Source organism: Ochotona princeps, chromosome 9, assembly GCF_030435755.1.
Source record: "Ochotona princeps isolate mOchPri1 chromosome 9, mOchPri1.hap1, whole genome shotgun sequence".
Lineage (NCBI taxonomy): Eukaryota > Metazoa > Chordata > Mammalia > Lagomorpha > Ochotonidae > Ochotona > Ochotona princeps.
Window position 1 is genome coordinate 77699417 of NC_080840.1, and position 21587 is coordinate 77721003.

At 42.2% G+C, this 21587-nt stretch overlaps 1 protein-coding gene across 3 annotated transcripts in view; it reads right to left on the reverse strand.

Moving 5' to 3' along the window:
• Window positions 1–21587, reverse strand: part of RNF130 (ring finger protein 130) — a 134927-nt gene that overhangs the window by 3093 nt on the left and 110247 nt on the right. The window contains exons 8-9 of one of the 3 annotated variants that reach the window (XM_004599029.3): window positions 19390–19483; window positions 12276–12462 (exon numbers count right to left, since the gene is read on the reverse strand). The exons of 1 other annotated variant lie outside the window; for it this stretch is intronic. In XM_004599029.3, coding sequence (XP_004599086.2) covers window positions 12447–12462; window positions 19390–19483 — 110 coding nt within the window. In that variant the 3' untranslated portion in view covers window positions 12276–12446. Of the gene's footprint in view, window positions 1–12275; window positions 12463–19389; window positions 19484–21587 lie in introns of those variants that run through there. One more of the 3 variants, XM_058668857.1, reaches the window with a different exon arrangement.

The window sequence follows — 21587 nt, forward strand, 5'->3', positions numbered from 1 at the left end:
CACATTTTGCAACAGTGTCTCTTGAAAAGTGAAAGTTTCCAATTTTGATCAAGTACAGTTTATTTTTTTCCTCCTATAGTTTGTGCTTCTTGTGTTAGGCTTAAGCCATTATTGCCAAATCCAAAGTTGCTAAGATAGTCTCATGTGTTCACCTATCAGGTTTGTAGGTTTAGCATTGAGAAGCTTCACTTCAAACTCATTTTTGAATATGGAGGGAAACACGGTTGAAGCTCAATGTTTTTCCATACAAACACATGGTTGCTTCACTATCACTGCTGAAAAGATGACCCCTTCCCTCTGAAGTGCTGTAGCACATGGCCGGAACTCTGTGGGTCGTCCACCCGTGGGCTCTTCCTAACCATCAGGCCGGTCCAGCAAGCCATTTGTCTGTCTTTACACTACAGCCACATTTTCTCCATGAATGTAGTTTTAGAAGTCTTCAAATAAGGCATTTAAGTTTTGCAACTTGGTTTTTACTTCTCAAATGGTATGATGGGCAGGGAGGAGAGGGAGGTGGTTACCAGCGCACAGAAAAGTAGGAAGTGAACGCATTTCACAGGCTAGTGTATAAGTGGTGGGGCCACTTCTGTCTTGTTTGATTTTCCTTTATTAAAGATTTCCTGTATTTAAGGGGTCGGTTCCATGGTGTAGCTGGCCAATCCTCTGCCTAGGGTGCCAGCATTCTATTTCGGTGCTGGTATAAGTTCTGGCTATTCCACTTCCAGTCCAGCTTCTTGCTTATGGTCTGGGAAGGCAGTGGATGATGGCTCAAGTCCTTGAATCTGTGTACCTGTGTGGGAGACCCTGAGGAAGCTCCTGATTCCTGGCTTCAAACTGGCTCAGTTCTGGCCATTGTGGTCATTTGGAGGAGTGAATTGGTGGACAGAAGATCTTTCTTTCTTTCTTTCTCTGTCTGTCCTTCTTTCTACGTAATTTTGATTTTTAAATACGTTTAAAAAAGTATATAACTCCATACTGAATAAACTCAGAATACTTCTAAGAAATTTCCTGTATTTAAAAAATTAGAATGAGGGCATACATGTGGTGTAGTGGTTAATGGACCACTTGGGATGCCAGCATTCCACATTGGCATGTCTGGTTCCTGTCCTGGTTCTTCCACTTTTAGTTGAGCTCCCTGCTATTGTGTACCCTGGCAGGGAGGGGATGGGGGCTCAAGTACTTAGGTCCTGTCACCTGCAGGGTAGACCAGATGGAATTCTGGCTCCTGGCTTTTGTCTGGGCTAGCCTTGGCTGTTGTGGTTATTTGGGAGGATGATCTATCTCTCTGACTTTAAAATATAATTAAATAGGAAAATTTAAGAATTATTTGCAAATACAAAGGGTAACTTCTTTACCACGTACCTTAGGGGGGAAAATGGCATAAATAAGAGATGCTTGAGAATAAGCCCAAGTAGAGTATGGGCTGCCTGAGCCCTAACAGATGAGCTTGTGTCCCCAGAGAATTCACACACTCCAATAGTGTCGATGTGGAAAAGACACAGACCTGCCGACACAGACCCAAGCAGGTGAGGCTTGGCAGGTTAACTGTACTGCGGGCATGACCCCTGGCACTGAATTGGGGGGCTGGAATGTACAGCAATGACCCATAGTTGTGAACATGTGACACTAAACACGCACAGCAGCTGGGTTCCAGAGAAGGCCTGAAGCTGGCTGTGCCAAGGAGGCTGTCTGAAAATGTGTCCCAATTCAGGATTGGATGCTTGCGGTTTCTTTGTTGTTATTGACTGCATGATGTTAAGAAAACTCTGGACACAGATAAGAGAACAGATCCTAAGTACTAGGCATTTTGTAAAAATTCTGGGAAAATAGAAATTAAAAAGGTTTATTTTGGTGCCAAACATTTTGAAATCCATGCAGTTTTTTTTCACAATCTGCATTTTCCATGAAACTTTGGAAGCATTCATTTGGCAGCTAAATAAACTTCACAAAGACCAGAACCAAGAAGTCGTCAGTCATCATTGGGTCCAGAACTAGGCCACCAACAGCATCTGCAAACGCCTCTGGTCACCCCGCTCACATGTCCTCTTCCTCCCAAGGAAACCACTGAGCCGATTCCTCACACTGCACTGAGTGTTATTTTTAGCATGACATAAGTAGGAACAGCACGTTCTTCGTGTCTGAAGGTCACGGCATCATATTGTCTTTAAACTATGGGGTTCAACTGATTGCAGAGATGCAGAATTCACTTTCATGACTTTGTGTCAGTTTAGGTTCTTTTTTCTTTTAAAGACTTATTTTTATCAGAGAAACAGATTTACAGAGGAGAGGTAGAACGATCTTCTATCAACTGGTTTACTCCCCAAATGTCTGCTGCAATGGCTGGAGCTGAACAAATCCAAAACCAGGAGCTTTTTTGGTCTCCCATGTGGGTGCAGGGTCCCAAGGCATTGGGCATCCTCCACTGGTTTCCCAAACATTTTGAAATCCATGCAGTTTTTTCACAAGCAGGGAGCAAGATGGGAAGTGGAGCAGCTGGGACATGAACCAGTGCCCATTTGGGATCCTGGTGCTTGCAAGGAGATTAGGCAATTGAGCCTTTGCGCTGATCCTGGTTCTTTGTATTTTTCAAGGAATTTGTCAATCAATTTTCAGAATTTACTAATAAAATTATAGCATCCATTTTAAAAAATACTTACATTTATTTACTTCAAAGACAGTTACAGGGAAATCTTCCATTTGCTGGCTTGCCACCCAAATGGCTACAACAGCTAGACCTGGACAGCTCTGAAGCAGGGAGCCAGGAGTTTCTTCTGGTTCTCCTATTTAGGCGGTAGGGTCCCAAGGACTTGAGCTTTCCTCTGCTGTGTTCTCAGGCCTTTAGCAGGAAGTTGGACTAGAAGTAGAGCAGCCAGAACTTGAACCAGCGCTCATATGCATGGCCAATGTTTCAGGCAATGGTTTAACCCACTGTGCCATCATGCCAGCCTCTGCTGCATCCTTTTACTACTATCTTACAAGTTTTTAAATTGTGGTTATAAAAACTTAAGATTTTTTCATTTAAATTGCTTTTAATATACAGCTCAACAGTTGGGTCTGGTGCAAAGGCTAACTTCTCAAATTATAAGCACTGGGATCCCATTTGGGTGCCAGTTCGTGTCCTAGCTGCTCCACTTCCTGTACTGCTCCCTGCTTTGGGCCTAGGAAAGCAATAGAGGATGGTCCAAAGCCTTGGGACCCTGAACCCATGTGGGAGACCTGGAGGAAGTTCCTGGTTCCTGGCTTCAAATTGGCTCAGCTCCGGCAATGGCGGATATTTGAGGAATGAACCAATGGATGAACATCTTTCTCTCTGTGTCTCTCCATTTGCTTTTCCAATAAAAATAAATACATCTTTTAAAAAAGATGCATCTCAGCAGTGGTGAGGATTATGCACTGTGGTAAGACAGGCCCTCAGAGCTTTTTTATCTTGGACAACTGAAGCTCTGTGCTCATCAAAGAATAACCATGTTTCCTCTCCCCACATCCCTGGTAACCAATATTGTACTGTATGTTTCTTTGTACTTATTTTTAAGGTAAGTCTTGGAAAATATGTTTTTCCTATAATGGTCATTAGGATCTTTTTCTGCCGTATTAGTGAAGGTTAATTTTATCTGTGCTTTTAAACAAATCACTGTTAAGCAGATGCTTTTCTGTTATTTTACTTTGTTAAGGATTTATTTATTTTATTGGAAAGGCAGATTTATACAGAGAGGAGATAAAGAGAGAAAAATCTTGTATGTTGATTTACTCCTCAAGTGGCCACAACAGTCAGAGCTGAGCCAATCTGAAGCTAATAACCAGGAACTTCTTCCAGGTCTCCCACACAGGTGCAGGGTCCCAAGGCTTTGGACCGTCCTCAACTGCTTTCCCAGGCCCCAGGCAGGGAGCTGGATGGGAACTGGAGCTGCCAGGACACAAACTGGCATCCATAAGGGATCCCAGCACAAACTAGAGGAGGATTTAGCTGCTAGGTCATCATGCCAGGTTCTCTGTTAGTTATTTTATGATCATTATTGTTCACTTATGATCTTTATTTCATTTAATTTATTTTCCTATTCTGTGCTTTAAGTCACACATTTCCCTTTACATATTTACTGTTTGTTTTCCTCTATTCATTTATTACATGTGGTTTTATTATTTTGTTAGTTGCTATCTATTGATTTAAAGATTTATTTTTGTTGGAAAGAAAGATCAGATTTTATGGAGAGAAGGAAAGACAGAGAGAAAGATCTTCCATCCACTGGTTCACTCCCCAAATGGCTGCAATGGCTTGAGGTGAGCATATCTGAAGTCAGGAGCCAGGAGTTTCTTCTGGGGTTCTCATGAGGGTACAGGGGCCCAAGGATTTGGGCCATCTTCTGCTGGTTTCCCAAGGCATAAGCAGGGAGCTGAATGGGAAGTGGGACAGCCAGGACATGAACTGGTTCCCATATGAGATCCTGGTGTTACAAGGTAAGGATCTAGCCATTGGGCCATTGTACAGGGTCCAATTATTCATTTATTAAATATTATTCCACTATTTTATTGCTGAGACACACTAGAGGCTATTTTAAATTTTTATTCTTGTTACCTTGGATTATCATATGTATCCTTGATTAATTAACAACTAATACAAATCAGTTTTACTTACTCCTGCACAGCCCAAATATCTTAGAGCCCTTTCTTTTTACCTAAGTCCCTGTATTTGAGACAGCAGGCATCAGCAGGCATCATCTGCCTCAAGTGTTCTCATACCTCTCCCTTGGATCAATTCCTTCTGCCTGAAGTTACAAACACTATACTTTAAAAATGCAGCATTTAGCAGGGTTCCACCTAACTCCAGTGAAATTCAGAACTCTACTGACAATAATTGCTGGCATGGATGTGGGGAGAAAGGTACCCTTCTTCACTGCTGGTGGGAGTGCAGGCTAGTACAACCACTATGGAAGTCAGTATGGAGAATGCTAAGGGAACTGAAAGTTAACTTGCTGTGTGACCCAGCTATCCCACTCTGGGAATACATCCAAAGGAAATGAAATCTGCATATGAGAAAATGACCTGTTCTTCTATACTTATAATAGCACAATCTACAACAGCACAGACATGGAAACAGCCCAGATGTCCATTGAAAAAGGAATGGATAAAGAAAATGTGGTACATCTATCTACTCCATGAAATACTACTCAGGCACTAAAAAGAATGAAATCCTACCATTTGCAGCAAAATGGTCCCAACTAAAGACCATTATGCTCAGTGAAATAAGCCAATCCAAAAAGGACAAGTATCACATGTTCTCTAAGGCAACCTTCATGCAAAATACAAGTTCAATAGATACACAGGTAAACATTCATGTATATATAGTCATCTAAAGAACAGTATAATAAAGAGAATCATATCAAGATGTGAAAATATAAAGCAATATGCATGTTTGCTTTCAAACCGAAGATGGACTGTCAGAGAAACTGTTAAATATACCTTGACAACAGGATTCTGGACTCTCTGCCATTGCCCGTACCCACAATGTTAGGATACACTTAATAGCAGAAGGATGGACTTACAACTGTTTCCGAAGGACTATACCATTGTAATAATTTAGGAGAAATCAGTGGGGGAAGTTTGGGAGGAGAAGAGGGGAAATCCCAGAACATATGGAACTGTATCATAAAAACAAATAAATAATAAAAATGCATTTAGTACACTTCACTGTAGTCTTTTGGTTTGCTGAAAACAAAAAAGTCTTATTTCTTTTTGTTTCTGACAGATCCTCCCCAGGGGTCTGGTGTTTGGGTCTTCTCTCCCTATTCTTGATTCCATTGTTTCAGTCAGGACAGCAACAGACCCCTCTGTCACCTCGAGCCTTCCCTACCCTGACCAACTATGTAAATATCATAATATATATATATTTCTCTTCATCTCTTTGTTCCTATTTGGAATTGAAGTACATGCGTATTAGATTTTTTTATAAATCATGATCTAAAGACTCCTATGTCCTTTTCTGTGTTTTCCCTCTCCTTTTCTTTGAGTTAGCTATTTTTTCCCGACTTGCATTCCAGCTCACAAGTTTTTCCTTCAGCTATTTTAAACCGCAGTTAAACCCTTAACTGGGTTTTTACTTTCTGTTTGCTTCAGCTTTGGTTCTCATATTACCACTGATTTGTTATCTATAGTAGGTTTCTGATGCTAACTAGTCATCACGATGTTTTGAACATATTTGATTTTTTTTTTTTTTAAGAATTTTTACCCCTAACATACTTCATTTCTGTAAAGGCTATCTGGTGTTAGTAATTGGATTTCCTGTAGATAGGCTCCCATTATTTTTATTTTCCCTTTTGTTGGTTGTTTGGTGCTTATCTTCTAATAATGCCTTTAAGAAATGATTTACTTAGTTAAAAGGTAGAAACAGAGAGATAAAGAGAGAGCGCAATCTTCCATATATGCTAGTTCACACCCCAAATAAAGGTTTACAAGATTCAAAATTAGACTTCACTCTTTGAAATAAATAGTCAATCTTAGCTTGTAGGGGTAACCTTGGGGATCCCAGTGAGAAGCCTAACATGTTGGGATCAGAACCCACAAGTCTAGAAAGACTTTCCACATTCACTCATCTCAATCTTCAAGCTACCAATCTGTAGTCATTTATCTGCCAGTGCATACAAATTGGCAAATTCTTCAAAACAAAAACAAAGACAAAAACTCCAAAACCAGCAAAACCAGTGATTCTGGGTTTATCTCTCTGCACTTTCCATTTCTCTAGCATCTTGGGTCAATTCCCCATGGCACTGATAGCTTCCCAGGGCTTTTACCAACAAAGGTCTGATGATGCCCTTTTGGAGGAGCCACTATTGTGGTGCAGGTTAGCCTGTGACGTCAGCATCCCATATGAGTGCTGGTTCAAGTCTTGGTTGGTATACTTCTTATCCAGCTTCCTGCTAATGCTTCTGGGAAAACTTTATCACATCAATTAAATTTAAACCACAAGACAGCATATTTAAATTTCAAAGGCTAATGATAAAAACTTCCCCAAGAATAATAAGCAGTATTATCCATTCATTCCCTCCCTTCAACTTTGAGCTCTTATAAAAATTCTTTATCTGCTCCGTAGCAGAACCTATTATTACAAGGTCTTACTTGATGGTAGAACTTGAAATAACATGATAAATAAATTAAATTAGCAGGGACAGTGTCATCAAGAACTTTCCACCTAGCATCTCCTGATGAGTGATCAAGACAGAAAGTAATGACCATCCATGCATGGGAAGACCAGGAGAGGGCAGGGGATGAAGGCTTTGATGTCCACTGGAGTACAACTGGGTGGGGAGCAGCTGGCCTACTGATCTGTGAAGGTACTGCTGGAGGAAAAACACCTTTGCGCTGATGAGGTCAACAGAGTCTGCTCTAAGACTGGACAAAGTCAGCTGCAGGCCCGCATTCCAAGGTGCCTGGTCTCCACCCAGAGGATTCAGACATGGCGACTACCTGCACAGCTTTGAAAATTCAATCTGACGTACACCTTACAATAGAGCCGCCCCACCCCCTGTAGGTGAAGCTAAGACCAACAGAATGAGAGGGAGAAAAAGACATTCCAACAAGTATAAAAATGCAGTATCCGTTTTCTGAATGGGTATACAGAGACAAATGATTAACAGTGATAACCAACCAGCTCTAACTGAAGTGTATAGAACACTCAAACAATGGCATAATATACATTCTGAAGTGCACAGGGAAATTCTTTGGCATATATTTTAGGTTAAGTCATAAGAGCATAAATAAATTCAAAATAACTGAATCACATAAAGTATGTTCTCCAACCATAAATGAAATTAGAAATTTCTCATAGAAGAAAATTCCAGAAATTTATAAATACAAGGAATTTAGACACCATACTCCCAAATAATCAATGGGTCAAAAAAAATATCACAAGACAAAGTAGATATTATATGAAATAAAATCATAGCATACACCTTTATAATTGGTTAAAACAGGACTTAAATCCCTATATTAAAAAAAAAAATCTCAAACCAAAAATCTAATTTTCCACCTTAGGAAAAAAGCAGAGGAGGCAGCTCTGCGGTACAGTAGGCTAAGCCTTTGCCTGCAGTGTCAGCATCCAATATGGATGCCAGTTCCAGGCTTGACTGCTCCACTTCCAATCCAGGTCCCTGGTTATGCGCCTGAGAAATCAGAATAAGATGGCCCAAGTCTTTGGTGCCCTGTATCCATAGGGAGATCTGGAAAAAGTTCTAGGTCCCTAGCTTTGGGATTAGCTTGGTTCCAGCTGTTGTGGGCATTTCAGGAGTCAACCAACGGATCTCTTCTTTCTCCTAGTACTCTATAACCCTGTCTTTCAAATAAACATAAACAATCTCAAAAAAATAAGAAAAATTGAAACCTAATGTTTCACACTAAGAAAAGTCTAGGATCAGATAAATTCCAAACATGTGAAAAAAAGTACATTAAATTTCTTAAACATTTTCCAAAAGAACAAGAACACTTCACCATTCATTCTATGAGGTCAGTACTATATGATATTAAATCCCAATAAAGGCATTATAAGAAAAGAAAATCACAAACCAACAAACCCTATGAATAAAAATGCAAAAATCTCTCAGCAAAATACTGGCAAACCAAATCTAAAAACATAAACAAAGGATCATACTGTGACCAAGTGGGACTTACCCCAGGTACATGGTTGGTTCAACATACGAAAAGCAATGTAATACGCTGTATTAATTAAGCGCAAAAAGCACATGGTCATCTTCAGACACAGTAAAAGCATTTGAGAGAATCCACCTGTCATGGCAGAAACACTCAACCTGGAAACAGAAGGTGGCTTTTTCAACCTGATAAAGGGGATATAATCTATGAGGAAGTCACAGCCAACTCCATAATCTATGGTGATGTACTGACAGCTTCCCCACCAAGATCATAATGAGACATGGATGGCTGCACCACTTCTGTTCAATACTCTACTCTTTGTGGTTCTAGCCAGGGGCACTCAAAGAAAATGAAATAAATGGCATTCCCACTTGAAAATAGCACAATATCATACACAGAAAATCCAAAGAAATCCACTAAAGAAACATAAGAACTAGTGAGTTTGTAAGGACTACAGGATAAAAGATCAAGGCATAGATATTAATCACATTTCCATAGAAATTAAATAGATGGGAAGACATCCTATGCCGATGAATTGGGAGACTTGACAGTGTGAAAAGATGGCAATGCTATCTAAAATAATCTGATTAGCTGTAAATTCAGTGAAAAATCCCCTTTTTCACCCAGTGAAAAATTCCCCTTTCCCACCCTGCTACCCTGATTACAAAGCTCATCCTAATATCCACTGTGGAAATGCATGTAAACCTGAATAACCAAAATTAATAAAGGGCAAAGTTGGGCTCTCACCTCCCAACTCCAAAACTTAGTACAAAGCCACAGTAATCAGTGCCATGAGGAACTGGCTCAAAGGCAGACACAGACTGACAGAGAGAATCAGAGTTCAGAATATACTCATAGTTATGCTCGACTGATTTCTGACAGGGGTGCCAAGACCATCTACCAGGTGGACAGCAGTGTCTTAACAAACACAATACCCACAGGCAAAAGAATGAAGTTGGACCTGTATTTCTATCATACATGAATCACTCAAAATGAAGTAAACAGCTAAGCAGTAAAGCTAAAATTACCAAGTTTTTAGGAACTTTTGTGACCTCAGATTAAAGTAAGTTTCTTTGCTGTAACACCGAAATCATAGCAATCAAGGAAATAAACTTGAACCATCAAAACTTAAAACATTTGATGTGAAGGACAATATCAAGAAACTAAATAGTTTGTGATGTAAACTTTTTTCTGAAAATCATACACATGAAAATTAGTATCAGGAATATATAAAGAATTCCCAGGCTGGTTTTATAGTGCAGGTTAAGCTACCACTTAAAATACCGGCAATTCATACTGGAGCACTGGTTCAAGTCTTGGTTGCTCTGTTTCTTACCCGGCTCCCTGCTAATGCACCTGGGAGGCAGCAGAAGATGGGCCACCCAGTCTTTGGGCTCTGCCACCCATGAGGGGAATTTGGATCAGTTCCTGGCTCATGGTTTCAGCTACTATAGCCATTTGGGAGAGTGGATCAGTAGGTGGAAGACTCTATCCCGCTGTATTCTGCCTTTCAAATAAACAATCAAAAAGCAAATACAATTTCTTTTTAAAGAGCCCAATATACATAAAAGCTACATGTGACTTAGTATCCTAGATGAGAACCTGGGATGGAAAAACTACATTAGGCTAAATCTAAGTGAATTAAAAAAAAAAAGAAGAACCCATATAACTCAAAGGGACAAATGGCTCAATTTAAAAAAGGGCTTTAGGGTACCACGTTAACCTTCTGCTTGCAAAGGCAACATGGTATTATCAGAGTGCTACTTCAAGTGCTGGCTGCTCTGCTTCCAATTTAGCTCCCTGCTAGTGCACCTAGCCAAAGTACTTGGCATCCTGCCACCCACGTGGGAGATTCAGATGGTGTTCCTGGCTCCTAGCTTTGGCTGGCTCAGCCAGAGCTGTAGCTGGCGTTGGGGTGTGAAGCAGCTGATGGAAAAATCTCTGTTCCTCCGTCAGTCTATAAATCTTACGAAAAAAGAAAGGCAATGGGTGGCGTTTGGCCTCATACTGGTTAAGGCAACTGCATCTGAGTGCTTCGGTTCAACTCCTGCCTCTTGCTCCCTGCTGATGCAGACCCTGTGTGGCAGCAGTATCAGCACCACTGACCGTGTTTCTGCCATCCATGTAGGAGACCTGGATTGAGTTTCCATCTCCTGGCTTTAGCACCAGCCTAGCCTCAGCCATCTTAGGCTTTTGGGAATGACCCAACGCAACTGGAGCTCTGGGTAAAGCACTAGAATAGATATTTTTCTAACTGAGACACAGAAACAACCATCAAACACGTGGAAAGATGTGTGACACCCATCACGAGGGTTATGCACATAAAACATGCAAAACACATTCACTGTGAGCGCTGCAACAAAACAGACAGCACAAGAGGGTGAGGAGAAACCATCCCTCATACAAACGGCTGGAGTGCCCAAAGGTTAGCTGCCTTGACAAATAGTTTCTTCAAAAGGTTACCACCTGATAATGGAATCCTACTCCTTGGGATACACCAAGAAAACTGGCAAGACAATGTTCATACAAACATCAGTACGCAAATTTCTATCGCAGCATTGTTCATAATAACCAAAAAGTACAAACACCACAAATAAGTGGTGCATGGATGGACATAATGCAGCACAGCCACTCCAGGGGTTACTCAACTCTAAAAAGCCCTGCGGCACTGACACATGCTGCAACACAGATGTGCACCCCCCATCATTCCAGCTGAAAGAGGCTGGACAGAGGCCACAGGAAGAACGACTCAGGACAGAAAAAGCACACACTTCTGGTCTCTAAGGTGGCTACTGCTAATGGGTTTGAGGCTTCTGTTTGGGATGAATGATGTTCTGGAATTAATAGTGGTTAACAATTAAATAACCTTATGAATAGACTAAAAACACAGAAATACACAATTAAAAAATGACACATTTCAAAGCATGCTAAGCTTCAATTTTGAACCTGCTAGGAACGCCTGATGAACATGGCTGCTGAATGACATCCTGGCATCAGGAGGACTATGTCCTCATCTTGCAGAGGTGCTGAGTGTTGACTGCCCAGAACCCTCACACAAACACTGCCAGTCCTTCCAACGTACAACACAACAAAATGCTGCAGCAAATGCTCAGTAAAAGGACTGCATTGACATACGCCACAGTGTTCTCACTTGACTTCTTTTTTTATGTGCAGTTTCTAAAAGAATGGTAAGCTAATTAAGTCAAAACATATCTTGGACAGATACAAATTATTAGTCATCAGTGTGGATTTCAGAGAAAAAATGCTTTCTATAGTCATCTGCTCAACTCGCACATATTTTTAGACACTTAATACGTGCAAAGCTCCCTGGTAATGGGGTGCGAGGGGCATAAGGAGGAGCAACACTGCTACGGGTCCACGGTGCCCTCAAGCTCAGGCTTCAGTGGGGACAGGCCAACCACTAGCAGAGGAACAGAAATAAACAGAGACTGAGCCAAGACTTCGAAGAAAACAAAATGGAGCGGTTATGTAGGACATGCAGAGGCCACCCTTAATCCAGTACAACTGCACTCTAAGGAGCCCCATAAACACTCTCTGAAATGCATGTGAGATTTGGGTACATGATCCCTAAACCAGCCTTTTGAAACACAAGTCGGAGAATAACACTCCTCAGCACAGCCTTCTTATTTTATTATTTATTTTATTTTAATACAAAGCTTTGGCATTAGCAATTTTATGAAAAAATAAAATGTACTAAAAATAAACGCTTGTGTGGCATGATTGGTAAATGATGCACAAAAATAGGTTCTTTTATCCTTCAAGGCAATCAGACAGGAAGCAGCTTTTCTTCTTCAAAACCATTCTACCCTAAGGAATAAAAGGAAAGAGAGGTTATACATTAGTTATGAAGCAAGTCCCGGTGTTTTCAAATAACAGACAGGTGACCCTAACAGAAAGGCTGCAAGGAACTGTTCCCAGCTGCTTCTTACCCTGCTCTCGGGGAAGCCAGTGAAATCCTAGGATTTCCCTGAGGCCAGCAGCTTCAGAGGTAGACCCCATGGTCTGTCCTCTCACAGTTTCCAGCATTCCCAAAGGGAACACAGGGAGAAGCAGAGTTCATAGCTGGCATGTGGCTCCCAGACAACGATCATATAATTGGCAGCCCTCCTTGCTGTGAGGCCAGGTCCTGAATGCCCAGTGTGCAGCTATCTGCGGCTGTTGTGATACAGTAATGCTTCTCTCTTACCCCTCAAACAAGTATACCGTTACTTATTTTGAAACAGGGGTTGAAAAGCAGACTTCTAGGGATGGATGGCTCTTGCCTGGGAATGCTCCAGACCAGTGCCACATACACCTGCCAACTTTTAAAGCTTCCCATCTGCCCTAGCTCCAGGCCCTTAAATCATTCCACAACCCTCCCTGGGTACTCTGGTTCATGCTCATGGTTCCAGGTTCTAACTTCCGTTCTGACCTGCTCTCTACTGAGTTGTGCATGTGAGCTTTGAACAACGTAGTCCTGGGCTCCCACATGTTCTACAGCATCTCTTGGTGAACTCCTTCAATTCCACGTTTTTATCTGACCTTCTTTCCTGCCTCTACTCCCTGACACTTCAAAGCTATCTCTCTGCAGGCAGGCATGATCTTTTCCGCTGAAAACTCTTCAACTGCTGAGAGCTGCAAAAATCAAGTTCAAATTCTGTAGTCTGTCTAGAGCTGGCACCACTGCTACCTACAGCAGACACATCAAACCACAAAACTCCCTGAAACCTGCCCTGATTTTCCCTCAATTTGTACTCTAATTATGCCCAGCCTGGTTCTTTAGTCACTTCCTTTCAACTCCTGTGGGTGTAACAGAAGTATGTGGTATTCCCTGCCTGCTCTGCTTGTGCAACACAGAAGGCCTGCAGGGCAAGGCTGGCCCTCTTTTGGCCCTAGGTCAGTCAGCCTGACACCTGCAAAGCACTGGGAAAATGCATCTTGATAATGACAGCATTTGAAAAGCCCTGGTGCAGAATTTTATGCCAAAGGTTCATGTTACTGTAGTTCATATTTTAGATACCATATCCGGATATTAGATGTAAGGAATTTTTAGGAATGAATCAAGATTTAAAATTTTTTTAATTTTCCTATTCTTTCAAGGCAAGTACAAACTAATGTGGGGGCAGACATATGATATAGCAGTCAAGGCACTGGGAAGCCTCCATCTTGCATCAGAGTACATGAATTTTAGTCCTGGGTCTGCTCCTGGTTCAAGCACTTTGGTCCTTGCCACCTGCACTGGAGCCCCAGGTTCCCTGCTTCAGCCTGGTCCAGCTCTGACCACTGTGGCACTTGGGAAGCAAAGCAGTACCTAGAGAATCTGCTGTTTTCCTTTTTTGCCTCTTAAATACTGAGTGACTAACAGAATAATACATACAAACCACAAATGAATGCTGCCATAACATTACTTTGTCAAAATAAACAACTTTCAGACACAGCAAAGTCTAACCAGAGTTCCCTTTCATCTTTAGCAGCCTTTTGCTTTTTTCAATCAACTTTTTAGAAAACTAAAATTTGTCTTTTCAACTACACTATTTGGAGCCCTCAAATGGTCCACTGCAGTAGTCAAGGACAAACAGTAAAGGAAAGCATGGCAGTCAAACGCCAGGGTCATCTTCCTACGGCATCTCTTGAAGTCCATCTCTCTGGCAGAGAAAGAGAGAAAGGAAACAGGGAGACAGGTAAGAGATCCTGTTCCCTGGTTCATTCCCCAAATGCCCACAACAGCTAGGGCTGAAGGTGGAAACCAGGAGCTTATGCTAGGTGGCACACAGGTGACCAGATCCAAACCACTTCCTCCTCAGGTCTCCACATTATCTGGAGCCAGAGTTGGGAACTGAATCCAGGTATTGCAGTGTGGGATGGGGCATCTTAACTGCCTGGCTAAATGCCTGCTCCATAAACCAATTTCCGAATTCTATTTTCCCAAAAACTTTCAGAAGTACTCTCATATATCTTACAGTTGGAGATTATAATAATAATCTTGAAAATACTTTTTTTTTTTTTTTTTTTTTTTTGGTGCTGAAGTACTGGAAAGCAACCCTAACTCTGCCGTGTGATCCTTCTCAGAAAGATGATTCCAGAGACTCGTAGCACTAGAAGGAATCTTGCAGACTCCATCTGATGTGAAATCTGCTTCTCAGCAGCTCCAGGCAGGCTCAATAGCTTTCAAAGAATTCCCTGCTGTAGCAGACTGCTCTGAGCGGTGCAGAGTTCTTTCATTAAGGTGGCACTGGGCTGCGGATCTAGGGATAAGCAAGTGTCCCCCTTGGTAAGCTCTGTTTAATAACCATGAGGCTACCATGAGAACTGAACAAGAAGGCAACAGGGTAAAAACCCAGCACAGGGCAGTCACCACAGTAGCCACTCTCATTTCCAGGCATTTTTTACACACCTGCAACGCCACTTCTATCAACCTACTTCCCTCTTTTCTAAGCCAAACATCCCCAAGACGCAAATGATTACATTTTCACATTCTTTCACAGCAATATTTACTAATCTGTGAATATTCTTCTTAAAGAATCCTGGGGCAGTACTGTTGCACAATGGGTTAAGCTGCATCCCAAAAGGGCTTCAACTCCAGTGCTGGCTGCTCCATTTCCAACCCACCTCCCTGATAATGCACCTTTGAAAGCAAAGATGTATTTGGGCCCCTGCACACACTAGGGAGTCCTGAATAGAATTTCAGGCTCCTGGCTTTTGCGTGGTCCAGTCCCAGCCTCGAAGCCATTTCAAGAGTGAACATGCAGATGGAAGATCTGTTTCTCTCTAAATTTCCTCCTCTCTGTAACTCCGCCTTTGAAATAAGCAGGGATTAGTGCTGTGGGATATCAGGTAAAGCTGCTTACTGTGATACTGGCATTAAATGTGGGCACTGGTTCAAGTCCTGGCTGCTCCACTTTCAATTCAGTTCTCTGCTAATGTGCTTGGGAAAACAGTAGAAGATAGCACAAGTGCTTGGGTCCCTCAACCCATGTGGAAATCTGGAAGAAGCTCCTGGCTCCTGGCATCAAACCAGTCAAGCTCTGGCCACGGCAGCCATTTGGAGAGTGAACTAGCAGATGAGAGGATCTCTCTCACTCCCTCTTAATGGTTTCTTAATGGGGTTTTACAAGTGACTGTCTGTAACTCTTCTCAAACCAACCAACCAACCAACCAATAAATCTCTTTAAAAAAAAGAGAGAAATAAATCTAAAAAAAAAAAAAAAAAAAAAAAAAAAAAAACAAAAAAAAACCACCATAAAAATTCCTGAGCAGAATAACCCAGAAATATTTCACAGAGAATAAAATAGAAACCCTGATTCCTTGTATCTAATCTAAGAGTTCCTACGGCCACATCAGAGGAGGACAGCTTATATGGACACCGTGGAGGACAGTTCAGGTTCACTGATCTGCTGGATGTGGCCAGGCCTTCTAACCCAACCTTGGCTTACATTACTGGATGTGTGTTCTAGTAACCTGGTATATTAACTCAACTCATGATATTGTATTGTATTGTATTGTATTGTATTGTATTGTATTGTATTGTATTTTATAGGCAGAGTTACAGAGAGAAACAAAGACAGACAAGTCTTTCATCCACTGGTTCACTCACCAAATGACTGCAATGGCTAGAGCTGAGTTGATTCAAAGCCAGGAGTCAGGAATTTCTTCCTGGTCTCCCAAATGCATACAAGGATCCAAGGACTTAAGTCATCTACCACTGCTTTCCCAGGCCATAAGCTGGGAGCTGGATTGGAAGTAGAGAAGCTGGAACTCAAATCAGTGCCAGTGCCATATGGCAGGCAGGTGCTGCAGGTGGAGCAGATCCTACTACACCATGGCATTGGCTCCGACTTAGCCACATTCACTTCACCAGATTCATTTCCTCCTGCTGAGGTTGAACTTTGTCTGCCTTGAGCTCCATTCCTCTGTCAATCTTAGGACATCGTTTCTACGCCTCAGAGTCCTAGTCTTAGAAAAGGCTTCCGAGGATATATTTGTTTAAGCATCTCGCTGACTGAAAAATCTCTCCCACAACACTTGCATACTTGTACAAATACGTATTTACCTTGCATTTATTAGGTTCTTTGACTACCATTCTGGTTCTATTTGCCAAGTCTCAAAATTCACCAATGTGCAGTGTTAAAAAAAATAAGGCCTGATTAGTAATAGAGTACTTGAATAAAAAGAAAGGCAGTGACTCCAAATACGCAGACTTCTGATTCAAGCTCTCGGTCAATGGGCAGAGCCTGTGAGCACAAACGGGGTGTTTCTACCCCAGCCAGCTGCTCTTTGGGTGCCTGGGCTCTGCAAGCCTACTGTGGCATCTGCTGCTGGACCTGGTTTACGGGGTTTTACAAGTGACTGGATTGGGTCCAGGGGCTTGCTGAGTTCCCATGACCAAGACCTGAGCCTGGTAATACTGTCAGAAGAGGAAACTTATCTAGCAGGGACACACAAGATGGAAAGTTTTGGCATTAAAATGTCAAAATGTGTTATCTTTACATAATGAGACTATCTTACAAATGGACAAGACTACTCAGAAAATTAAACCAAGCCAAGTAAAATGAAAAAATGGTTCTCATTTTGGATACGTTTTTTGGCAAAGGCAAAAAGGTAAATAAGATTTCACAGGAACCATTAAGGAAGAATAACTCAATTTATTTGCTGAAATAAAAATTTCTCTAGAATAAAATCATATAAAAATTTTTCATCAACATTTCTGAAAAACACTAAGAATAACTACTATCTTTTGTATCATTCCCCACAGTAAAATTGGCCTTTAAAAAATCAGTAACTTACGTTTATTGAGAAAAAGGTCACTAGACAAAAACACAAATCACCTCAAAATCTAGCTTTAGATAAACACCCCTAATATTGCAGGAACCATTCTGTCACACAACCAAGTGCATGCATACCTATACACACCCACTCACACTCTCTCAATTTTTCTCTACATGGGATCGTGAATGTTGTCCTGAGTGGTCTGGATTGAAGGCACAGCAGTAATACTCAGATGAACAGGTGAAGTACCAACCACTACAAGGCCAATGGAAGAAGGGTTGAACCGAAGCATGGATCCAGGATCCATGACTTGCTTTCCAGTCATGCAGGCATTTATGCATGGAACAGAAACATGACCCCATCATGCTGATCTCTAATAGGCAACATGTCCACTGAGTACCCGCTCAAGTATGTGGTATGTGTACTGAGCATCGAACAGACACTGAAAGGCAATGAGATGACCATTAAATTACCTAATAATTCTCAACAAGTGCCCGGGAGCCACTACTTTTGTGCAGTATTATCTGTTACTCACTTGTGCAATTTTTAAGGAGTGGGCTTGTCCTGTTATCCTGTCCAATGGTCATCACAGGAGTAAGCAAAAGCAGTGGCTACAGGTGAGGTCTGTAACACAGGCACTCCCAGAGCTCCTATGGTTCTGTAATCTACCTTATGGAAGAAATTAAATTCACTGACCAAAGATAATCAAAGACACTGAATGGTGTCTGATCCACAGAACCCTAATGAAAGGCCAGGATGGGAGTGGCTAACATTTACTGAGCACTTATGTACCAGGCACTGTGCTAAGCACTTTCTACACTGATTCAACAACCACCCTGAGACACTGTCCCACCGTTCTCCCTGTTTCACAGATGATCTTAATGAGCTCTGCACAGATGTAACAGCCCAGGCTCACAGTCAGGAAGTACAGATCCAGGTGAGCAGAGAAAGAAGCTGAGGACTACCAACTCCTGGACATTGCCCAGTGCTTATGGAAGTCACAAGGGAACTCAAGCCAGTGTCCAGCCAACAAGTCTGAGCAAAGGGCAACAGAGCATGTTGCTGGACTTGCCTACTGGAATTCAATCACTGGCATGAGCTTGCCTGGTTAATTATTAATCATTTATAGTAGTACCAGGACATAACTGAATGTGGACAGCACATGAATTCCACTGGCACCCACTGAGCTCAAATTGGGGCAGAGCTCCAGGGTTGCTTTCCTGTGTGTCAGTTTTCAGGGGTACTGTCAAAAGAAAACCAGATAACATCTTATAGTAAAATCCCCACATTTAAAACAAAAACAAATGACCTTTTCTGTATCTTATCCCTGCAAAAAGTCATCTTGGAAAATCACTGGATTAACACTGACCTAAGTCATCATGCCCAACTTCCACCCTCTGAAAAACTGCTTGCCTATAGCAGTCAAAATGAGGAGTGCCCAGTTTCTCCTGCATCCCAGTCCCAGGCTCTGGCCAGAGTAACTCCATGCCACTCAGCAGCCGAGCTGACCCATGTTCCTGAGTGGACATCTGCCTTCCTGGAATTCGCCTCCGGAGAGACAGTTCATGCTCATTTTTGTCTAATACTAGAGAGCAGGTCTCCATGACCATTTCCCTCCTACAGGTTAACATCCATGGCATCAGCTACAGGGGTAGGGTCTGCCCCAAAGCTAAAAAGGTAAAATTCCAGAGAAGCTGGATGAGCCCAAGCCAAGGCAGGCCTTCCTGTGGAGGAAAGATACCTTCTGCCTATTAGGAGTGACACGTGTGCCCTGCTGACTCAATGTGGGCTTACACCAATGAACATTTCTAGATCCTTTCTCAAGAGATCTGTATGATGCACTGCAAGTAGCTCACAAGATAGCTATGGCCCCACTGGGATATGTACGGAGCTTGTGGAAAGCCAATTCTAACTCCCCTGTTGAAGATTTATCTGCATCTACTTGGGATAATCTGGCACATGCAATCCAAAAAACAATTGGTTACTTACTCATTAGCATTCAAGCTAGCTGTGGCTCTGATGATCATGTAGCAGAGAGTGAGAGCACTGAGGAGGCCAAAACTGGCAATAATAAACCATTCTTCTGTTGACAAAGGAGAGGGAGGAATCACTCTGGGGAGAAGGCTTAAGTCAAATCCATGGCAACATTTCCCTCAAATGCAACGAAGCAGACGTCAACCAAAGTCTAAGCCAAGACTGGCCCAAGGAAGTGAAGCAGGAGAAGGTGTACCAGAGCTACTAACTGCAGAAGGTTAGTGGAAGTGCTGGTGAAAGCTGCGAGGGAGAGAGGACAGCGTGGCCCGGCCATTTCTTCTGGTTTAGGTTCTTAAGACGTGACGAGTGTGTAGGAAAAAAAATACAAAACTGCAGGTGGTCACAGGTCTTTTCACTGTTAATTTCTATAACAGTAAAGTAGACTAATCACACTTACTAATCTCCTTTTCTTCTTCATGTTGCCATTGCTGCATGGTAAAGGCCCAGCACTACGGAGGAGTGGCTCTCCAAGGTCTGTGGGTGCTTCACGTGGTCTGCATGTGGGCCTTCACAGCAGTCCTGTCTACATTCTTTTCTCTGGTGCATGGGTTCACTTAGGATATGGACTGGTGTCTCAGGAAATGAGGCATAGTGCTTCCTGCCCAGTGTTGGAAGCAGCACTGGTTGTTCTGGCTTTATCAGGGAGAGTTGGAAGAATAGGGGACAGACAAGGTACTGGCCCAATGAGATGAAAACCCAGAGCTCTAAGGGATTCTCCATTCAGAAACTTTGTTGTTGATATTTCCCCTTTTCAGATCCTGCATTGCTAAGGCAACATTTTGAAACCAGTATCTGCTTCCAGTATTTGCAACAGTGGGTCTTTCAGTTCTGGCTCTATGATTCCAATTTCCCGCTGCTGTGAACCCTGGGAGGTTAGGTCCCTCCCTCTCCTGTGGGAGACCCAGTTGGAGTTCCAGCTCTTGGCATTGAACAGGCCCAGCCTTGGCTGTTGTGGGCATCTGGAGCATGAACTAGACAATGGAAGATCTCTATCCTTTTCCATGAGTCTCTATCTCTGCCTTTCAAAAAAGATCAGTATTTCCAAGTATTTATTGAGAACCTCAACAACTTGAAAACCAGTCTGACTCCCTGGAAAGTCTCAACTGCAATCTTTCTGAGTTATCTCTACTTGGGTTGGTTCAACAAAGTGGCTCAACTGTAAACTCCCTTTCCCCCCACTTATGCAAGGACAGAGTAGACCACAAGGATAACAAATGTTTATATGCAGAGCTGTGCCTGATGCAGTTTCTTAATCTGAGCCCCATGAGACCTAAAACTGCATGCACAATTCAGTGTGCACGCATCTTGCTAAAGAAGGGTTATCGCCTTCTCTTGGATTGTCAGTCTTGGCCTTCAACGCATCTTGTTGGAGAAGGTTTATCACCCCTCTCTTGCACTGTCAGTCTTGGCCTTCACAGGTCCAGGTTTGCTCTCTGCAGATACCAGGAAGCCGAGCTTGTTCTGCAAATATTTATCCACCCATCTCCATTAATGTGATGAAAATGCATAGTCAGCGTGTCCTTTTTAAATAAGAGCATCCGTTGCTTCTTAGATTATGATTCTCCTCATTGCCAGATTGAAGCTTTTTATTTAGGTCAAAACGTACATTCAAGAGTCCACATGAAAGCCACCCTTTTAACCTGTACATATTTTAAGTTAGAAAAAAAAATGGATATTGGCATTCTAAAAAATTAAGATAAGTAGTCATCAACCTCAAGGAGTGTGAGGAGCTGAACAGTTTTATTTTCTCCTTAGCAGCTTTACTGTATGATAAGCAGACTTTCAGAATTTCAGCTATGTTTATGTTCTCACATCCTGAGTGTACGTCTGTATGAATGTCAGTTCAGTTCTAACTAAAGGCTAGCAAGTACCCTACCAGGCTCCCAAGTATTTTAACAGCAACCTACTGCAGCTGACCCTTGGGCACCTGCATCCTTCCCAGTAGTTAGTTAGCACAGTGCCTTGCACACTGCAGGTGCTGGGTGAATGGATTATAGTGGCTATGGAGCTACAGGGCTTCGGAGGGGAAAGTTCAGGTAGCTCTGTTCTATTTTAGCCATATGAATTTCATTTACCATGATGTGTAGATTCTGCCGAATGTGATTAATTTAGATGTTGGCAGGACATTTCTACATAAAATAGACTAAGGTCCA